Raw genomic sequence first — 20,887 nt, forward strand, 5'->3', positions numbered from 1 at the left:
AAACCCCAAAGTCTCTGTCTGCCTTACTGACCTTGAAGCTAAATGAGATGGTGTCAATGGAGATGACGGACTTCCTGGCGAAGTTCTGCAGTGTCCCAGTGAGGAAGGCCTGGGGAAAGAAGAACCCGCTGATCCAGAACACGGAGGGCATCCCCTGGGTGATCCATTTCTGCAGGAATTCAATGCGCTGCACCAAGTCATTCAGCCAGGATGCCAAGGGCTTCAGCGACGGGTAGGCCTGCGGGGCACCCACAGAGGAGGGTGTTGAATGCTGCTGGGGACACCCTTGTGCCCCAGTTGCTGACAGCTGCCCAGGGACTCACCCAGCCCAGGGCTGGGAACAGCTGCGAGCTGCAGCAGGCAGGAGACCTCTCCACGCCAGGGGAGCATGAGCCAGCTTCATGTGACAGCCCAGCCCCACTGCAGCGGCTGCTGGCCCATTCCCCTGTCCGAGTGAGCTCCTGCGGCGGCTGGGCTGGCTGGGGCATGTACCTTGGCATTCCACACCTCGGGGACAGCGTTGCTGTACAAGCTGCTGGCCATCAGCTCCAGCTGAGAGGACATCACCACCAGGCCCTTGAGAGCTTTCAGCAAATCCTTCAGTGTCTGAGCAATCACCTCCAGGAGCCTGTTGTACCTGCAGAGAAAGAGCAGAGGGAGCAGAACCACTCAGTGCAGTGGTTTATCACCCATGTCTGCCCATAGAGGGCCTGGATCTCTGTACAAGGAGTGAAGTTCCTCCATGTAACTCCCAGCCCTGCTCCTCTTTAACGGGGTCTCATAGCTGCTCCCCCAGCCCGGCATTGCTGACAGTAGTGGATGGAGACAGGGATCTGCAGAAGGTCCTGGCTGGGACAACAGTTGTTAGTTGGCTGCCAGCCCCGCTGCCATGCTCAGCAAGGAGGTTCCTCAGATGGGTGGGAGCAGGGGCGGGAGCAGGGGCCTGCACATCTCTGCTGCTCCCCGAGGGGCCAGCTGGTTGCTGGCCCAGGGCTGATCCCACAGGGGTTTTACCTGATCACCTCCTGTACTAGCACGGTGTTCATGGACTCTTCGTAGAGCTGTGGGTATTTGTGGATCACCTCCTCCAGGTTCATGGGGGCAGGCAGCTTTGCCAGGATGTCCTTGGAGGTCTCCTCCACGAGCTGGAAGGAAGGCAGCAAGAGGTGAGTGTCCTCCTGGCTGTGGCTGCCAAGAAGGGGAGAGGGAACACCAGGATGGTTGTGCCACTGCTGGCACCCAGCAGGCAGGGTGGCACCTGCTGAGAGCTGGTGTTAGTGCTCACTGCCTGCGCCGGGCACTGGCTGCCAGAGCACCGATGGGATCAGGGCACCCACCTCTTCCCTGCTGCGGCCTCCCAGCATGAAGGTCTTGGGTTGCAGCTGCGTAATGGCCCCCAGCAGAGCAAAGGTCTCCTTCTGAGCGAAGGTGATGTTGGCATTCTCGTGTAAACCAAAGAGCTCTGGGCTATCGTTGAGCGGCAGGCTCTTGATGTACTGGAGGTAGTCCTGCAGAGGAACCCACACAGGTTGTGAGGACAAAAGCACAGGGATAAAGCTGTGGTGCTGCTACGGGCCTGGTCCAAAAAAAATGACTAAGCCAGGGTTGCTGGATAAGCTAAACCCCACAGATCAGACTTGCTTGGGAGATATTCCTTGTCTTGGTGTTTGAGACTGATTCATCTGACTTTTGCACAGCTCTTTGACCCATCACAGCCAGGAAACACAACTTGCAGCTTATGCGTATCCACAGCAATGCCTGCTGACACAGAACTTGGGATGCCAGGGTAGCAGCTCCTTTGAGCCAGGTTTGGTGGCTGAGTGGAGGTCATGGTTTGTGGTCTGGCTGGGGAGTTAAACTGCACTTGTGTAGAAGCAAGCGTATGCTACAAGAACAGGCAGCTTGGCAGTGAGCTTTGCTGTGTCTCCTGCAGAGCTCCTCGGGTACTTTAGGCATGTGATATCAAAATGATTCAGAGTACAAAAGCTTTCAGCTGGGGAACTCTGGTGATAGTTGCTACCACCTCCTGTGCACAGGGACAATATTTTCCTCCTATTGCTTGAACCAGATGCAGCTTCCTGAAAGGAGCTGAAAATGCCCAGGATCTTACAAACTTATATTCCCCCAGGGAACTGGAAACACAGGAGTTTCAGGGAAGAGTAGATCCCCATTGCACTATGATGATCCCTCTGGATCTATGAGCTGCAATTTGTTACTCATGCACTTACATCGAGGTCAGATGAGGTACTGAGCTGCTTGTAGATTCCTGATTCAGAATAGGCAAACTCAGGAATTAAAACTTCAGGCTTGTAGAAATCTTCCAAAGTACTCATGATGCAGCGCCTGTCCCAGTCGTCAGTCACGCGGCCGCCGTAGTTGATCTCCCCAGCCGTGTACTTCAGAACCTGTGAGGGAGCCCCCCATGGCTTTCTGACCTGCATGTGTATCGTGAGCCTGTTCTCTACAGAGGAAGGGCCAGCTCATGCACTTACCTTGTACGGGATGTCTGTGTATTCACTCAAGAACATCCGTAGCTGACTGATGCAGATGCGGAGGTCTCCATCTGTGAACTCGTAGGGGATGTTGAACCCCAGAGGCCCAAACTTTCTCCTCTCCAGCATGTTCCCATGGAAGAAGCAAAGTGACAGCAACAAGGATTTAAACTCTACGACCTGTGGGCAGGGGAGCAGGGAGAAGAGGTGCTCAGCTTATGAGGAGGCATCCTTGGATGGGGTCAGTTCCTGCTGGGACCTGGCACAGGAGATGTGCCAATTCAGCAGTGCCACGTGGAGCCTGGAGAGGTGCAAACCTCAGTCAGGCTGCTGTGCTGGGGAAGGCTGTGACCCAATCCCTTGCTTAAAGAGAGCTGTAAGTGTCTTATGCCATGCCTCCACAATCCTGTTGCTTCCATTTCTCAGAGTGAAACTTCTAATTGGTTCATCACAGAGCAGATGTGGACTGATGAGAAATACCACCTGCCCTTCTCTAGCATGTGAGAGCTCTAGTGGAGAGGAATATCTACACCTGGAGAGGAGCAACATCCAGGTGGACAAAATACACTGGAGCAGGCATGGGCTGGGGACAGCAAACCAAAACACAACCTGGGTCTTACCTTGGGGCAAGAATTCAAGAAGTCATCACTGAAACTATTGTAGGACTTGAGCAGGGTGGCCTTGACCCCACGGGGGGGCTCAATGGTCATCTTGGAGCCATTCTGGAGGATGGACACAGGGAAGCGGTTGCTGGGTAGACTGGTGAGCCAGAGGCGAAAGTCCTTGTGCACCTGGAAATCCAGAAGGCAGCAAGTGTTCAGAGCATGCAGGCACAGCCAAGGCAGCTGCTCCTGCACTGTGACTCTGGTTTTACAGGGAACTTGTGGATGGTGTTGCACTAGATCTGAGCTCCTCCCAGGGCTCCAGCCTCCTGCCTGTTATCCCCAGGGTGGGCAGGCAACCAGCTCACCTTGCTGGGATCAATGCCCTCGATGAGTCTCTCCAGTGAAGGCATCCAGCTGGGGGCCAGGTGGCAGTTCTGGAAGAAAACCCAGTTGCCCTGCTCCATGGCACTGTGTAGCATGGCTTCAGCACGGGAGCCCTAAGGAGGCAGACGAGAAGAGCTCAGAGACCCCAGTCCATCACGGGTTGTGCCCTGCTGAGCTGGACAGGGAGACAGCTGCTGGGTGGAAGGATCACTTTCCAGAGCTACAGCCTGGCTTTATCCCCATGGCTCAGCTGGATCTTTGCTGTCTGACGACACAGCAAAGGTCCTTTTACAGCATTTGCAAGCCTGTGTGGGAGGGTGGAGGGAATGGAAGAACTGGGAATGGATTTGGGAAGTTAGAGGGCACTATAGGGTGAATTGCGGCAGCCCCCCCACCAAACCGACTCCTCCAGCTATCAGAAGGTTAGCGAGTTGGTCTGGGGGCAGGAGGGTGTTTTCACTGTGCTGCAAGGGCGTTTGACCTATCTGGAGCTAGGTGAGGTCACTGGGAGTGCTGGCAGGACTGCTGCCCCAGGCATAGGCACCTTACCTGGCCTTGGCCCAGAGAAATGGCAGAGAGCTTCTCAGAGAACTTCATTTCTTCAGCAAACTTGTAGAGGTCAGCAGCAGGGTCAGTGCCTGGGGACAGCACGAACACCAGGGGGGTGGTAGCAGTGGACTCTTTGAAGGCAACTGAGAGGTCAGTGGCCTGCAACACAGAAAGTTGGTCAGAGTGAAGGGGCCACAGTGGCACCACATGCAGCAGCTCCTCACCCTGCCTGGCCTCCATCTTCTGTCCAAGGCACTGGTATGTTCTTGGGTGCCGAGGCCAGAAACATGTTCAATAAGGGCCTAGTACAGCTCTCCTCCAGCAGCGCTAGGATCGGGGCAGTAACCACCTTCCCCTTTGTCATTCCAACTCTTCCCTCGTATGCCTGTACTGCCTGCCCCTCCCACTGGTTTAACTGGTGCACATTACATGTATTTCCCCAGCTGTGGGAGCACTGCAGCTGCAGAGAGGCAGGAGCACCCTCACTGTAATTGGAAAATGCTGACAGCCCATTGACAGCAAGCTTGAGGCCTTCTGCTCCATATCTGGCCCCACCAAGTGTTTCCTTTTGGCTGGTTACCTGTGGCTCAATGAAGCGCCGACCCAGGTTCAGTGCCACAAAGTCCTGCACAGCATTGGTGATCATATCTCCCCGCAGACACCGAAGAACCAGCAGTTTCTGGAAGGCATCAAGCTCAGCTTCCCACTTCCCGGGCAGGGGCTGTCTGCAAAGCAACGAGATGCGTTCTGGGGAGATGTGCCAGATCCTGCAGCTCCCCCAGAAGCGTTCAAGTTGCCTGCAGGGAGCCACTGCGGTTTCAGAAGGGAGAAGTTGTCACTTGGCTGAGGTTGTTGTCTGAAGCTTTGAAACCATCAGCAGGCAAGCCAGAGCTGCTTCCACTGGGGAAGCACCAAATACTGCTGGGCTAAGGCATCGTGTGGCTCTGCCTTGGGCAAGCAACAGGCACAAGCAAGGGCCACCCTTGTGGAGTCAAGGCAGTGCCTTGTCCTCCCCCTTGCATGGCACTGTGCTGGGAGCAGAGCCAGCACTGTGGCTGTATTGGCTCCTCTGGCTCTCCCAGAGACCCCATTACCTGCAGAACATCTGCTGACAAAGAAGGGGGCACTTGCCTGTGAGGCTTGGAGCTGTCAAAAATGGCCCTGAACGCTTCAAGGTTGGCCACAAAATCATTGGCGAAGTCAGAGAAGTTCTTCAGGCTGCTCAAGGCCAGGATGTCCCCCCATGCTCTCTCGTACAGCCAAGCTGGAGCTGGGTTCTCCCTCATCTCCTTTATGGTCCCTCCTGACAGCAGGTACTGCCACTCATCCTGGGAACATGACAGGACATGGTCATGGATTACAGCCTACCTGCCTGGGCCTGAGGCAGCTGGGTTTGTGCCATATACACCTAAAACCCTGTATTAACTTTCTGTTGCTTCTCCTCCCAGGTGTGTGTGTTGAGGAGTAAGTGAACTGGAGAGTCTGGTGAGATCAACATCACTGTTAGCTGTCGCTAGCTTTTCTCTGTCTTCTGATCCCTGCCTGCTCCCTCTGAATTTGCTAAGCTTTGCAGCAGTCTGGCAGTAAACTGGCAAAAGCAGTTGATTTTTTTTTTCTTGCAGGTGATTCAGCCTAGGCAGCTCTGCATATAGACACAGGGAAAGGTTTGAGATTCGAGTGAAGACAGCAGCTCTGGGTTTGCTCACCAGCCTGCCAAGCCTGCCCCCAGCCCCAGTGAACAAGGCTCCTTTTCTACCGCTATTCTAGGGGGCTGAACAGGCTGGGCTTGAGTTGCCCTGATGGGATCCCAACAAAGGACCAAGGTGGCTTCCTCACCATATCAATCTGCCCATCATTCATCAGAATCCGGATGCAAACCAGGAAGGCAAACATGAGCTTGTGCTTTGAAAAAAGGCTACGGCACACATTGCTGTAGAGACTGAAGGTGATGTAGTTGTTGATGTTCACAACCCGGTCCTTCAGGGAGTCTGGAAAAAACCCAACAACCAGTCAAAGATGGTGGGTGCTACAGGTGATGTGGAGGGTGCTCTCCATGTCAGTTGTTGGTTCCTGGTCACAGGGGACACCCGCACCCTGCCCAGGAAGAACAGATGCTGCTCTCAAATATAGACTTGGCAGAGAAAACCCTGTGAAAGCACAAGGCTGTGAGACACAGCACACAGAAGAAAACACTGCCCCAGTATGGGAAGGCTGCCTACACTGCACCACGGCAGCCTACATGGGCCCAGCCACCACCATCCTGGCCATCACGTGCTGCTGGTGGGGAAAGCTGTCCCCAGCCTGGCCACAGCAGCCAGGAGCTGTGCATGGAAGTGGCTCTGTGACAAGCAGAGTCACGCCATTACCAGGATGGCGTGTACCTTGCCTGTGCCCTGCACTAACATCCCTCCCACCTACTCAGACACGGCAACAGAGAAGTAGCAGGGAAGAGAATGGAGGGCAGGCTCCGATTACATCTTCCCTTGCTGTGTGGACACAACTAGAGGCAGGTCTGGACCATGCTGAGAGCCAACGCAAGTGGCCACGTTTGCCTTGACTCTGCAGGTGTCCTACCTTCTGCTGCTGCTAGACCAGGCATGTGGGGTGAGGAAGAGGATAGGAGGGGCTGCTCTAGGTAGGCACCTGCTTTCTTGGAGTTACTGATCCCCCTTAGGAAGATGTTGAGGAACCACTCAAGTGAGTACTGGTACATGGGGTCCACATTGGACAGGTCTGAGACACAGAAGTAGAGGATCTGCGAGCGGATGGCCACAGGCACATACTGCAGGCGGGTGATGTTGATGTCCTTCTCTGTCTGCTCTGCCACCATTACCTTGGCCTGGAGGACAGAAGAGACATCATGATTAGTGGAGTGCTGTCAGGGAATGCACAGCTGTAGGGGGAGGGCACCTCCACCTCTGACCTGGATCTCTCCTGCCTTGAGCTTGGACGCCTCCAGCACTTTGATGAGCTCCAAGTCATCTACAGGGTTTCCTTCAGAAGTGCTGAGCCGATACAGGATCTGGTCTTCTATTTCTTTCAGCTCCTGGTGCATCTTGGCATTGCTAAGAATTAGCTGGTTTCTAGCTTCTTCTAAATCAGGCCGCTCTGCAGCCACCACTTCTCCCAGCAGTTGGTCTTCCAAGCCACTACAACAAAAGCCACAGAGGTGAGGGTAGGGGCAACAGGCCCAAGGGTTTGAGGACTGTGAGGAATGAGGCTGAGCAGCATGGGCAGCTAACGGGGTAAGCAGGTACCTGGGTGAGAGGGTGAAGTTGATGAGGGTGAGCTTCGTGGAGACCTCGGGGCTGTAGTGAGGGTTGGGCAGGTTGGTAGTGATGTACATCTTGAAACTCTCATGGTAGGGGATCACTGTATCCCCCAGCTTCAGCACGGTGTTGCCTTGCTGTCTGTAGGTCTGTACCAGGAAGGGACAAATACAGGAAGGCTGGGATGGGTACCTCTCGTGAGGGAAGGCATCCTGCTGTGCCTTGGGATGTGAGGAGAGAGTCTTAAGGCTCTCTGGACAGAGGAGCTCAAAGCTACCTGGCAGACCCAAAGGCCTGAGATGGAATAGAGCAGCTGTATTCCATGGCCCTGCCTCCCAGGCAAAGACTCCCACTGGCAGATCAGGGTGTGCAGGAGGCTGCCAACATGTTGGAGCCTTTGCCAAGAAAGGCAAGCACAGAACAGACAGCATCCATGTGAGTGCTGCCTACCCAGAGAGACCTACGAGCCCACCACATCCCACTGCACCCAGGCCAGATTTCCCCTTACAGCCCCCCGGGTACTCGCTGCCCCTCCCTGCCAAGGTGAGACACAGGACCTGTTTCAGCAGAACAGGCTCAAGGGCCGGATCCAGCTCCTCACTGACGTTCTCCAGCAGGAAGGGCTTCCCAAAAGTGATGGCCTTTTCCAGACTGCAGAGGAAGTCCCGGTCATTCATCTTGGCTACCTCCAGATTGTTCACCTTCTCCTGAAAGGCAGCAGGGGAGGGCATGGTCCCTGCAGTGTCCTGCCCACCTTCACATCCAGCTCTGGTGCACGGTACACCTCTCACTGGGCTGGCTGATTTAGCTCCCCAGCATAGCAGAAACAATATCTTTTCTTAGTTTTTGGCTATTTTGGCAAGTTTAGTCCGTGTCATTAGGCACTAGAGACAGCTTAATAAAACAGCAGGTAAGGTGGGAAATGGGGATAATCTCCTTTAAAGAGCCATACTGCTGCAGAGCCCCACACTGGTATCTCAGAGCTCATTTGCCTCTAAAGTGAGAGCAGGTGGGTGGGAAAAGCCCTCAGGGAGCAAAACAGGAGCAGCTGCCTGAGCCTCCTTGAGGCCCTTTGAAAGGGAAGTGGGTGGCCCTTTGGAGGAAGAGGAGAGGTGATTGTGCTTCCAGCAGTCTGACACCAGGCACTGTGCTTGCTAGCCAGGTAATGTTGCTCTGATCCCTAGAGACCCTAAGGGCTGTTATGGGAGATGCTGGTGTTGCTGTGTGTTTTAGGGTGTGGTAAAGGATGTAAGGCCCCCAGAATGCTAGTAGAGAGCCAGAGTGGGAATCTGATGCCTCACTTGCTTACAAGCCCTTCCTGCCCTGTGCTGATCTCCCCAAACAGGGAGATCCACCTGGGATGATTATGGATGCAAGGCCTGCCTAGTGCTAGGAGGGCTGGGACAGTGTGATGTTCTTGCAGCTCTGGAGCCCAAAGCCTGAGGCTGCTCTGGGCAGCTCCTAACAGAGAACTGCTTCCCCTATCCTAGCAGATCTGGCTTTCCTCCACACAAATCTTACCAGGTTCTTGATCCACTTGTTTGCTTGTCCTTGGGGATCTATGTAGTGAGTCCAGCGCTGGGAGAATTGTGTTATTACCCCATTCTCAACAGACAGGGTGTCGTTGGGTAAACCAGCAATCTAAAGGGGAGGGAAAAACTGTTGGGAACACCTGGTAGCACAATGCAGGTGACCAGAGAGAAGCCCTTGCTGCCCTGGCCCCTCTGTGGTCCTAGTGTGGTGGAGGGGGGTGGTGGTGAGGGTACTCCTAACAGAGCAGCTGAGTCCAGAGCTCCAGCTCTGCCTGAAAGCAGCTGAGCCATGGGACAGAGCTGTGCTGGCCGAGTTAGGCTTGGGCAGGGTATGGCTAGGGCTTTGCTCTAAGCCTGTGGTTTGTAAAGGGGAAGCCTTATGGGTTAAGGCTCATGCCCTCAGAGCTGCTGCTTGCTGCTGCCCTGGGTGCTGCCAGCTTCTCTCCTGCACATTGAGCAGCAATTACAGCTCTGCACTGTGGAGGCTCTTGGTGGTTATTGAGCTGTTTGGTCTGGGGTCTGTCCTTTGGCACAGGTGATCCTCCTGAGGGGTGAGCTGAGTGTTTTAGCCTTTGCCTGAGGCCTTCAGTCTGAAGTGTTGGGTTTTGCTGCAGCTTGCCTGCCAGGAGCGGATTTCCATGGGGTCTCCAAGGGTGCTGATCAGGTTTGGCTCTGTGGTGTGAGGAATGTTGTTTTCTGACAGCTGCCTCAGCCACTCCTTGCACAGGGCTACACGGTAGTGTCCCTGCAATGAGAAGCAGCATCATAGCACTTCTTAGTTGCAATTAGTCTGTTGTGAGCATCTAAACCCTTCTGTTTCCCTTCAGAAGGGTCCCTGTGCAGCCTCTGGCATAAACAGAGAGAGATCCAGGAGGGATTTTGCGCCTTTTTGCCCTACCCCTTTCTCCTAGTGGATCTGGCCAGCAAGAGGCCAGGAGAGCAGAGCACATACCTGAACCCCTTGCAGGGAGCATTGCACACTTACCATAAAAGGGCCCAGGTATGCCACAAAGCCAGCTGCAATCAGCACATCCCCAGTGATGTTGTGGATCTTGTAATCCAGGTTATCTGCAGTGTCCTGCCAGTGCACCTTCTCATCAGCCAGGCTGCGTATGAGCTGTGGGATAAATTGCACATGAGAGCTGCTGCATGATCTAACCCTGTGTCCTGGACCTTTTAATCTCTGAGTAATGCTGCAGGCGACTCTGATGTGCAGAGGCTGCAGGATGGCCCCTGCCATATCTGAATTCTGTCCCTAGCTTTGAGCATGTAATCCAGTTGCTGGCTGAAGAAGCTGCACATGGGAGGATGCAGCTTTTCACACCAGTGCCTGGCTAGCTTAGCTTCCCCAGTTCTGTTGTGCTGCTGAGATTTGGCTAGGCAGCTTCAACCTAGGATTTGCATGAACTGCAGGCATGTGGATGTTTTCACCACTGTGCTCCTTGTCCTGAAATCAAGCTGTCTCATGTAGGCAGGCAGAACCCATCTCTGTCTCTTACCATATCAGCACGGTCCAGTCTCTGCTGACACTGCTTACACTTCATCTCCAACTCCTCCTTTTTAGCTATGCAGACCTTGTACTTGTCTCGCAGCATGGCAATGCCACCTTCAACCTCCTTCAGGCGTTCTTTAGCTTCCTCAAGAACCTTCTGAGTGGCATGGAGGTCTTCTTCAGCCTCTCGCCAGGCTCGCTGGGGAGATGCACAAGGAAACAGTGTGTGTTGGGCATGTGGCCAGACTCTTCCCCAAAAATCCAGAGACCTTGGAGCAAGAGTTGGTTTTCCATAAAAGCAGTAGCTGATACTGAGATCCTTTCCTGTATGACAAAGGTTGACCTGACTAACTCCAGGGGGATGTTTTGCAAGCCCAGGAATAAAAGTAGGGGAGAGGAGGGCATTTCTGTATACTTCTAGAAAGCCAAGAGCCTGTGTCAGCTTATGTAAGTTCAGGATGTGGCCCACTAGTGACCCAAAGGAAAGGTTCCTCTGCTTGCCCCAAAATAATAATAAAGAGATAACTAAGTTTGGAGAGGATTAAGGCTAAACCAGCAGTGAGATATTGGAATGCTTCTGTAAGTACAGTCTCTGCTAAGCCAGGCACTCAGCACTAAATGCTTCTGTCCCAACATATTCTAGGCTGATTTATTTTACTTTATTATGTTAATGGGTTTTGAGGCTTTGGATCTGCTAAGGCTTGTTCTGAATATTATGCCCTGATCTGGAGAACATGGTGACTCTCAGCATTTGTAGAAGGGGGCTGCTAGCACTGTTTCCCTAACAGCCAGAGCAACTGGGTCATGCTGCCTCTTACCCGCTTGGGCTCCACAACCTTGGCCACAAAGTGGTACTTGTGCATGGCATGGACCCACTGGCAGATGGAAGTGCAAGCTTTGGAGACCTTGGCGATGGCAGCTGGCTGAAACTCCTCACTGTCGATGTAGGGCTGGATGGCATTGATCACAGTGTCTGCAATATTGTCCTGCAAGGAATGGTGGGAGAGAAAGGAGATCAGCGAGGAGGGACTCAAAAGGCTTCCCCCAGTGGCTGCAGCCTGCCCCAGGGCCTGGCAGGGTAGTTAAGATATTGCATTGGAATGAGAGAAATGAAACTGCTGTGTGTTGAGGCCTGGGAGGCACAGCTGTGGGATTGGGTAAATCCCTTCCCATACCACTTCCATCCAGCTCCGCCACAAGGAAAGAGCAGAGGAACAGGAGGGGAAGACCTGTGAGTCTGGGTCCTGTTGCCCCAGACAATGAAGTGCAGCCAGCTGACACAAGGACTTCCAGACTAAATACCTCCTCATCCTCTGGTGTTGAAGGGTGTTGCCCACATGGAATTTAAGCTTCATTGCTGTGAGAAGGATCTCTGTGAGGCAATACTTGATCCCTGGTTACAGCTTCCCTCTGCCACCACTTACCTTATCATACTTAAACAGGCTGTCCAGGAACTTCCCTGGGTCCTGGAGAAGGACCCTGCCTGGCTCCCAGTAGTCATCCACCTTGGTGTCTAGCTTTTCTCCTGCTACCCTTTTGGGCTTGATTCCTTTCATAATGCAGAGAGCTTCAATCACCATCTTCACACCAAGGGGAGGCCGCTGCATTGCTCGTACCTTCAAAACCCAAATGGAGACAGTGGGTTGGCCTGGTTCTCAGCAAGATGGGGTGCTCATCCCTCAGCTGACCCAAGGGAGACTGGGACCAGAGGCAGGCTATTTAGAGGATGCAATGCACAGGCAGGAAGGACAGAGATATTTGGAAGAAAAGCTGGTTATCAGAAAGGACATGGAGTGAACTATAGGTAGGCTGAAAAAGCCTGCACTGATGCTCTCTTTGACAGATATATCTTACAGGCTGAAGGTGTCTTAGCACAGGAGCTAGATCTGCATGGCCCTGGGGAGGAGGCTATATGGAAATGGGGCACAGGCAGTCTTTCTCCCTTGCTCTGTGGGCTCTCATTTGTCTTATAAGCCACCATAGCAATGTTGTACCCCATGAGCTGGTCTGCAGCACTTGTGGAGGGACTGCTTGAGTCCCTTCTCAAGCAGGCAGTTAAGCATGCTGCTGCAGCACCCTTGAGATGGCTGTAGGTATCGGGAGCCTTAAGGATGATTCCTACTTTTTTCCCTTCTAGTGCTGACCATCCTTGCCATGTTCAGCCAGAGATGCTTCCAGGCCTTCCCACTGCACACAGTTGACAGAGGGGCAGAGTTTGTGGTGTCACTGCGCCTGGTCTATCCCCATGCAGACACCCTCTGTGTGAAGGACTTTGGCTCTATGACTGCCCTCAGACAAAGCAGTTCCTCGAGTGGTTCTGCAGCACGGTGGGTGAGGAGAATGTGCTGAGCCCAGCTGAGGTGGAGGCCTATGATGCTCTGCTGGCTTCAGGTAAGCCCATCCTGGAAGGCAATGTCCTTGAGCAGGCATTGCAGGCATGCTGCCATGTCCTGCAGCTCCCAAGCACGACAGTGGCCCCCAGTGATGAGGGTCCCTCTCTGGAGGCCCTGCAGCAGGAGCTTCAGGACTATCGTGACTGTCAGCTCTGGCAGCACAATAAGGTGCAGGTTTGCGCAGCCAACCTGCAGCAAGAGTTGAAGTATTTAGAGGAGGATGAGAAAGTGGTGAAGCAGGACTTGAGGAAGGCTCAGATGGGCATGGAAGTGGAGATCTTACAAACCAGAGCTGTCCTGAGCCAGATCAGCAAAGCTGCGAAGCACCTGGCAGAGTGGTACGGGGACATGGGGAAAGGCTGGCCGCCAGCACTGCTGTGTGAGATGGATCTTGGCCCTTACATGGAGCTAGAACAACAGGCCACTGCTGTGTTCGAAAGGTTCACCCAGCAGGTCCTACCAGGGAGTGTCCAGGCTCCAGATGCTCAGGGAGCAAGTGCACAGGGAGAGGGAAACCTGAAGGAAAGGCTGGAGGCTGGGACACAGATAGACTCAGACTGGGAAATACCAGAAGGAAGAGGAGCTCCTTGTCAAGAGTGTGTGAAAACACCATGGGGGGTGGCACTAGCAAGTCAGGGAGTACTGGTCCAAGGGTCAAGGGCAGAGCTGCTATTGGAGGGGAGGAATAGGAGAAAGGTGTTGAGCATGGGGAATGAGGAGAAGAGATATGGCAGCCAGGAAGCCAGAGGGAGAAAGGACACCAAGAAAACAAAGATGCCAAAAAGCCTTGGGACTGATGGAGATGAGGTACTGGATGACCAAGTCAGTTTCTGGAAGGAGCTGAGCCAAATGGAGACAGCACATATCTGTGCCCAGAGGGAGGTTATAGTCATGTCAGCAAAAGTGGAAGGCCACTGTGCTGCACTGGAATGGGCCCAGAGGACTCTGGGGGCTCTAAAGGAGAAACAGGTAGGACCAGTGCTCCCCTTCCTCCACCATTATTTGTGGCAGGGTCCGCCTGTGCTGCAGGCAGTCCCTCCTGTTGAATGCTGGAGCACAGCTGACAGGTCAGGAGTGGGTGGCAGAGCCAGGCAGCACTAGAGGTGCTCCAGGCTGTTTTGTCTTTCCCTCGCACAGCATGTAGTCAAGGCAGAGCTCCAGAGTCAGGCTGCCACACGTCAGAAGCAGCTTCATACCCTGTGCTGTGACATCATGCAGACCCTAGCCCACCAGCTGCCACCCCTGCTGAAGGTAGAGGCCTGCCTCTTTCGTCTGTCCATCCTGCAAAGGCAGTTTAGCCTGAAAGCTGCCCATCTGCAGTATGTTGCTGGGAGGCAGGAGGAGGCGGTTGCATGGCTGGCGAGCCAGCACAGCAGTCGCTTGGATCTGCTGGCGCTCCAGCTGAAACGTGAGATAAAGGAGATGGACCAGAAAGAAGCTTGGCTAGGGGAGATGGAAACTGCCATGAGGGAAGCCCAGACCAGGCTGCAGGAGCAGAAGGACTACTTCAGAGATACTAGTTCCTGCAAGAAGTATTGTCCGTGCACATGGATAGACCCCAGAGACCCCTCTGCTGTACAGTAAGGGCCTGGAGGTGTGTGTGCGGATGAGGAACAAACTGGATGTGGAGGAGGTGCCATGGGAATGGGAGAGGCATGGGGCAGACCCAAGCTATCAGGCAGCCTAGCAGTGCTCTTCTGCCAGTGCAGGAGCCTGGCTCCACAGTGGTGTGAAATTCTCTGGAAGACGGCATCTGCTTCTTCCTGCCTGGTTAGGGCTGATGCAGCAAAGCATGGGCCTGGAGAAGGGGATGAGTATGGAGAACAGAGGTTTTCCCAGGATGTGAAGGTGGATAGTGTAGAGGCAAGTCTTCACCCTTGGGGAAGGAGAGCTGGGCCAGAAGGAAGCAGAAGCTGCTTGGAGCAAGAGCTTTCTCTGCTTAGGTGTCCTGCACTGACAGTGACTTCTCAGTCTTCTCTACCCAGCTCTGGAGTAGCTGGTGCTGGTGTCTGACAGCAAGGAATCCCTGACAGGCTATTGAGCTAGTCTGGTCCTTCACGGAGCTCTTCCAGGATGTGGGCTGCTCACCAGGAGTGACTGTCCTCTCATTGTTGCCCCACTGCTGCTTGCTTTCCAGTCCCACAGTGCACAATGTCCCCTGAGCCCCGTTATTCAGTGCTGGCACCCTGCTCACACCCTCTAGCTGGCTGTCCCCTCTTGCAGGCTCTGGGACATGCTGATGGGGCAAGATCAGAAGAAGCAGATCTTACGCAGCTATAAGGCCATGGTAGCCCTGTGCTCCCAGTTGGTTCAGGACCAGAGGGTGCTGGAAGCAGCTCCTACACCTCAGCTCCCTGCCCTGGAAGCCTCCAGAGGTGCTCTACCAGCTGCTGTATGACAGCTCCAACAAGCTGCAGCTCTCCTCCCCGGTAAGCAAGCACTCCTGCTCCACCGGGCCTTGCTGGGTGGCACAGGGCTGTGTCAGAGCTACCTCTGTTCCTTGGACTGGATGTGGTTAGAGGCCAGAGCCAGGTACATAGTTTGCTTCTGGTGGGCTGCATGTTCACATGTGTTTGGGTTCTGCCCCTCAGGAGATCACAGAGATGATCCAGCAACTGATCACCATGCAGGACAACCTCTACCAAATGCTAACAGATCTCCTGAGTGACTTGAAGGCCAAGCGCAGATCTCTGGGGAACCCTATCCTGCAGACAGAGTGCAAACTTTATGTGTATTTTTACTGTGATGAGGATCGGCTGAGAGAGGTGGTGGAGCACCTGGAGAAGCAGGTGTCAGCTTTCTGTCCCCCGCTGAGGGAGCTGCCCTATGCAGAGGAGTAGGTCAAAGGGATGCTTGCTCCCTGACATGGAAATGGTGTCCTCTTTTGGTTGGGTTATTAATCCTGCACTGGAAGAGAACTCTGATGGTCCTGGCTCTAGTGACAGGTTACTTGGGCCCAGTAGCTGGGCTTAAAAAAACAGGGAACTTATTCCTTAAAAGAAGAGTTTCCCGAAGCTGGTGGGTGGGTTAGGTGATGTGTAAGAAATTGATGCATTTTGTGAGTTGGCACTGGAAGCCTTGTACGGACAGGAGACTTTTCATGCCAACTCTACAAGAGGATGGGTGCTGGGGGCAAGTGAACTTGACACTGGGTCCTTCCCCACCTTATGGTGAAAGGAGTTTTGTATGTTTTGTGGGGAATAAAAAGGTATGTTATTCACAATTACAGAGCAATAAGTGTGTCTCTCCCCTCTGCAGATGTTACACCCTGTGTGATGAGATCTTGTACTTGCTGAGTCTGCTCTCTTGGCTATGGGCTGTGACACTTGCCAGGCTCAGAATCGCTCTCCTTTCTCTGACTATCCTATTTCAAGCCAGTATTTCTTGAAGTCAGCTCACCAGCCATTGCCTCTTCCTCTTCTCTGCCTGTGGTGGATCCACTTTCAGAAGAGTCTGCTGGTTCAGACAGTGTGCTGCTAGGTCTGTCCCTGTGCTGTGCAGGCAATACTCGAGTTGCACTGTGGTACTCCCTGCCACCTACCCCCATGGACAGGCACCATAGGGTGATCCCTCTTCAACACCCTCTCTGGTACAAGTTGGAAACAACATGTAGGAACACCCAAGAGCCAGTTGCTGCCTCTCTGGCCTGCAAAACTATTTGCTTCTGAAGGAATGAAGCTGAGAAGCTGTATGGGCAGCTGCCCAGACTGTGAGCCTAGGGGGATTGATGGAGATGCTGGGGATACTACAAACCTATAGAAGGGGAATTGCTGCAAAGCGAGAGGCTTTCCAGGATCAGACCCAGCTCTGCCACCCTCCTCCTCAACCCAGTTACCTCTGTAACATCACTTTTGTTGAGGTTCCTCAGGCTGGCAAGAGCAGCATCCAGGGCTGGGAGGGCTTCAGACAAGTCCTTCTGAGCATCATCTGCAATGGCTTGGGCTGTCTGAGCTTTCACTCTGGACTTCACCTCCTCAGCCTGCACAGCACTTCTTGTCTCTTCAGCCACCACTGTATCCACCTGCAACACCAGACAGCCTCAGAAGCACGCTGGAGCCAGATCACCACTTTGGCTTGGCTCAGCACTGCTAGGTAAGGATCACAGCTGTCCTGGCAGGTCATGTGTGTTCTTCCAGCAGGGACATGCTGGGGTCCTACTGCTGGAGGGGATCCCCTTCCCCCATCATACTAGCAGGAGGTTTTTGTCAGTCTGTAGAAATCACCCACAAGATCCAACTCTGGCTATGCTTGGAATGGTGTTAGTCCTGAAGGAATTAGCTGCTCTATAAATTTTTCCTATTGGCACAGGGAGAGTATGCATAGGGATACAAATGTGTAGGGAGGTGGACGAGTAAGAAGATATGCTGAGGGTTTTGTTTCTGAAACTGTCACTTCTGCCTACCCCCAGGGTTAAAACACTACCAGGAGGTGTAAAGGCGATGTGGAATATAGCCAAATCTTTATCTACTATGTGGGAACATGGGCAATTTCAGACTTTTCCTCCTTAGCATGCAGAGTGTCTGTTCCCTCTGTCTCAGTCTGTCCATCCCACAGTAGGAGACAGGCAGGGAGGAACACAAGGAGGAGCAAAAGTAGTGACAGCCAACACAGGACAGTTTTCTCTTCTGCAGTGGCACAAGTGACTGTGTGTGATGATCCCTGAAGTTTGGGCTGGCAGGGGCAGGCTGCAGCTTGACCAGCTCCCCGAGGATGGGATGTGGGGGAATGATCCTGTTCAGCAATAAGTCTGGGCTTTGAGCTGCTCAGGCCACCTGAGGATTGGGTGAGTAGTGTGGCTAGTCTGTGCTTGCAAGGATCTAAACTAGTGAGGAAAAGGAGCTGGTAGCTTGGCTGACAGACCCCTGTGTGAGAAACTGTGGACTAGGGTATTGTTTATTAAGATTTATGTTAAGCTCAATGTAAAGACTAGGCAACAAAATGAAATCGCTTATGCAAACAGCTACCAGACATCGCTTGTGTAAGATAAGATAACCGCCAGATTTCCAGGAATCAACAGAAACAGGACAAACAACCCCATATAAGGACATATGAGTGAGGAGGCAGAAAACGACCCCCTAACAACAACTGAAGCATGCAGAGTACCTCCACTACTTCATGAACACGGAAGTAAAGATGTATAAAAAGGGACTGTTTGAACTGCTCAGCACGGCAGTTGGCGGAGCGCAGACTCCCCTGCCGTCCAGCGCTGTCTTTGCTCATATTCTACTTGCTATAATTAATAAAATTTTAATTGGATTATGATCCATTGTGGTCTCAATTTATAACACCTGGGTTGTGGTTTCAGACAGAGGCAGGTGAGCCATCCCTTCTGCTAGCAGCTGGCTGGTAGGTTGTGACCGGTCCCCACCAACACCAGCGTGGGGACCCCAGCAGAAGGCTGTTCTTGCTGATAGTGCTGCTCTGCATAAATACCTGAGGCCTTTTTATTGACAGATCAAGCAGGATTTTGTAGAATGCCCACAAGGCCTCCCCCAGCCCTGTGTCCAGTCTGAGCAGTCAAGACTCAGAAAGCGCAGGGCTGTCCAGCCGCGGTACCTGCAGTTGCTCCATGGTTGCCAGTGTGTCTTTGGCTGCCTGTGCCAGGAGAGGGCGGGCGGACTCCAGCTCCTCCTGCATCCTTGCTACATCCTCTGCTGTTTGCAGGAGCTGCGGGAGCAGAGTAGAGTGAGAGCACAGTCAGCAGCCACGGAAAGCCCCGGGAAAGGGCTGTGCTGCCCTTGTGTGTGCTTCCTGCCCAGTGTCAGGCTGTGCAAAGCCGGCTGTGCCCTGGCCCCTGCTTAAGCAACAATCTGGCGTTGTGGTGTACTTATAAACAGTAGTGCCTAGGGGTGCCTGCATGTGATGGACTTTACTTCAAAAGCTCATGGCAATCAGCAGAACAATGGTGATGTTATGGGGCTTTCAGAGAAAATGTTAATAAGGAACATTCTGAGAGATGATGAGCTACAGAGGGGTCTGTAGTCCCCAAAGACTTTTAGAGCTGTTACAGACTCAGACCTTTAGAAAGACTAGACCTGGCATAAGGCATAGTTCTCATTTCCTTTAGCATGAGCTTTCTCCTGTTACGCAGGAGATGTGGAGGGCATCTTGCTGCATTTCTGTGGCTAAAAATATTATTATAAATATATAAATATAAAAATTTCACTGGTTCAGAGCAGGTATGGGGGGGCCAAAATCTCTCCTGGGTGTGAGGGACGAACCTTGTCTAGGCCACTTTTCATCCTGTTCTTGGCTGTCTTCAGTTCCTGTTTCTTCTTTCCAATCAGGGAACTGAAGATGCTGAGGAACTCGAGGTAGCTCTTGGGAGTGACATAATTGTGTCTGGCCTGTTCTGCTAGGTATACTTGGCACTTCTTTGCCACACTCTGATGGATCTCTACACATACTTGAATCTACAAGAAGGAACGAAAGCAACAATCTTATTCAGTACTGAACATGTCATAGGCAAGTCTATGTGATGCCAACAGAGAGCACGAGGGGTTTATAAAGAGCCTAAGTATATGGTTACAGCAGAGCTTATATATATATATATATATGTGTGTGTGTGTGGGCTTCAATGCCATAGAGAGGGTGACAAATGGACATGCCCATTTCAAGGCATACAAAAGCTAGCCAGTTCTGTATTTGAATGACCCTGCTACAAAACATTTTTGCTACAGAGTATGACTTTTCTGCAGGTGTGTCCTGCATCCATTGTCTGTGTGTATCTAGAGACATGGCACTTTGAGCATACAGGAGCTGTGTTGAGTGTGGCACCTACCATCCCACTGAGCTCTTCAGTACTGGCTCCAAGATGTGGGATCTCATACAAGAAGGAGGAGGCAACACACTGCAGGGCTTCAGCAGGCCATTCATTAAACCAGTTGATGGTACAGCAGTTCACAAGAGAGGGGAACTGTCTCAAGCGTGCACGGAAAACTTCTCCAATAGGGCTGAGGGAAAGATGTGCAGAAAATATGTTACAACTAGCTATAAATACAAGGATAAAATAGCTTTCCTACTTCCCAAGAACCATCCTGAACTCTTACAGAGAAAGAAGGAAGGGAATATACCCAAGGAAGGAGGAGAGAGGGAAATAGGGAATGAAAGCTCAGGCAGTGAGGTGCATGTCACAGCTCACTTCTTGGAAATCCTGGGTATATTCTGGAAGTATTAAGGTGGTAGCGGGGTGATGTTTTATGGGTCCTTCCCTAAGGAAAACACTTAAGGGGTAAGAAATAAATGTGATCTGAAATCTATTTTGTATCACCAGACCAAAATCATAGCGCCAGTTCTTCCACTTGCACTGGAAGTGCCCTGTACCTTCTGGCAGCAAGCTCATGCAGTAGATTTATGAGCAAACATGGTGCAACTGAACCTCAAATTCAAGCAAGATAATTTTGTAACAAACAGCTCAATAGTGTGTGAAGGAGGAGGAAGCCTTGTATTTAATCTGGATCACATACAAGCATATTCTTAAGCTTTTCAAGCTTCATTTTGAAACCAGCAAAGTGTAAAAAAAATTATCCAGTCTTATGGGAAAGTGGTATGCAAATCTTACTCCTCCTCCAAAGTCAGGGGCTTGGAACAAAGGTCCCATGACAAAGTGATGCAAGGTAAAGGACAAGGAGGGAATAATTAACATTAACAGCATGGAGTCCTACCCCTGAACTGTACCTCATGCACAGGACCATGTGGATATTGCTGCGAACTCGTCTCGTGTATGCAGCCATCAAATTTGCCTTGGTGGGCTGCTGCCCTAGATCTCGAACAACAGGCTTCATAGCTGTCATTATCTGTTCTTGATCATCAGGGTTGTAAATGTTGGGAATGTCACCTGAGTTGAGCAGATTGTTGATATCCTCAAGGAAGGATTCATTTTTAATCTAAGTAGATGATGAGGGAGGGGAAAAAGTAGTTTCTTAAGTTATGATAGTCATGTTTCCCATGCCATAGAGATGACTTCTGTATAAATATAGCCCTCAGCCTCTGTTACAAGAAATAATTTCTGTGATCACCTAGCTCCAGTAAAGCATACTCTGATCTTTGTCCAGCATTTGCAATTGAAGAGCCATGTTCAGCCATTTCAGGGGTTGTGAGGTATGTGAGAACAAACCTCTTTCTGCCCATTCACTGTCTCCTTACAGACAAATTGAACTCAGGGCCTTGCT

General features: G+C 52.3%; 1 protein-coding gene across 1 annotated transcript in view; it reads right to left on the reverse strand.

The window, feature by feature from the left end:
* Window positions 1–20,887, reverse strand: part of DNAH1 (dynein axonemal heavy chain 1) — a 76,717-nt gene that overhangs the window by 1,319 nt on the left and 54,511 nt on the right. The window contains exons 51-77 of the mRNA XM_026857191.1: window positions 20,394–20,602; window positions 19,498–19,669; window positions 18,938–19,129; window positions 18,273–18,383; window positions 16,552–16,737; window positions 11,748–11,939; window positions 11,142–11,309; window positions 10,331–10,522; window positions 9,817–9,948; window positions 9,451–9,576; window positions 8,821–8,940; window positions 7,857–8,006; window positions 7,288–7,448; window positions 6,954–7,179; window positions 6,674–6,869; window positions 5,867–6,018; window positions 5,162–5,358; window positions 4,611–4,755; window positions 4,031–4,189; window positions 3,463–3,594; window positions 3,113–3,283; window positions 2,493–2,672; window positions 2,229–2,405; window positions 1,338–1,508; window positions 1,015–1,145; window positions 493–637; window positions 32–238 (exon numbers count right to left, since the gene is read on the reverse strand). Coding sequence (XP_026712992.1) covers window positions 32–238; window positions 493–637; window positions 1,015–1,145; window positions 1,338–1,508; window positions 2,229–2,405; window positions 2,493–2,672; window positions 3,113–3,283; window positions 3,463–3,594; window positions 4,031–4,189; window positions 4,611–4,755; window positions 5,162–5,358; window positions 5,867–6,018; window positions 6,674–6,869; window positions 6,954–7,179; window positions 7,288–7,448; window positions 7,857–8,006; window positions 8,821–8,940; window positions 9,451–9,576; window positions 9,817–9,948; window positions 10,331–10,522; window positions 11,142–11,309; window positions 11,748–11,939; window positions 16,552–16,737; window positions 18,273–18,383; window positions 18,938–19,129; window positions 19,498–19,669; window positions 20,394–20,602 — 4,500 coding nt within the window. The remainder of the gene's footprint in view (window positions 1–31; window positions 239–492; window positions 638–1,014; window positions 1,146–1,337; window positions 1,509–2,228; window positions 2,406–2,492; window positions 2,673–3,112; window positions 3,284–3,462; window positions 3,595–4,030; window positions 4,190–4,610; window positions 4,756–5,161; window positions 5,359–5,866; window positions 6,019–6,673; window positions 6,870–6,953; window positions 7,180–7,287; window positions 7,449–7,856; window positions 8,007–8,820; window positions 8,941–9,450; window positions 9,577–9,816; window positions 9,949–10,330; window positions 10,523–11,141; window positions 11,310–11,747; window positions 11,940–16,551; window positions 16,738–18,272; window positions 18,384–18,937; window positions 19,130–19,497; window positions 19,670–20,393; window positions 20,603–20,887) is intronic.

Source organism: Athene cunicularia (genome assembly GCF_003259725.1).
Source record: "Athene cunicularia isolate RWA chromosome 12 unlocalized genomic scaffold, athCun1 chr12_part1, whole genome shotgun sequence".
Lineage (NCBI taxonomy): Eukaryota > Metazoa > Chordata > Aves > Strigiformes > Strigidae > Athene > Athene cunicularia.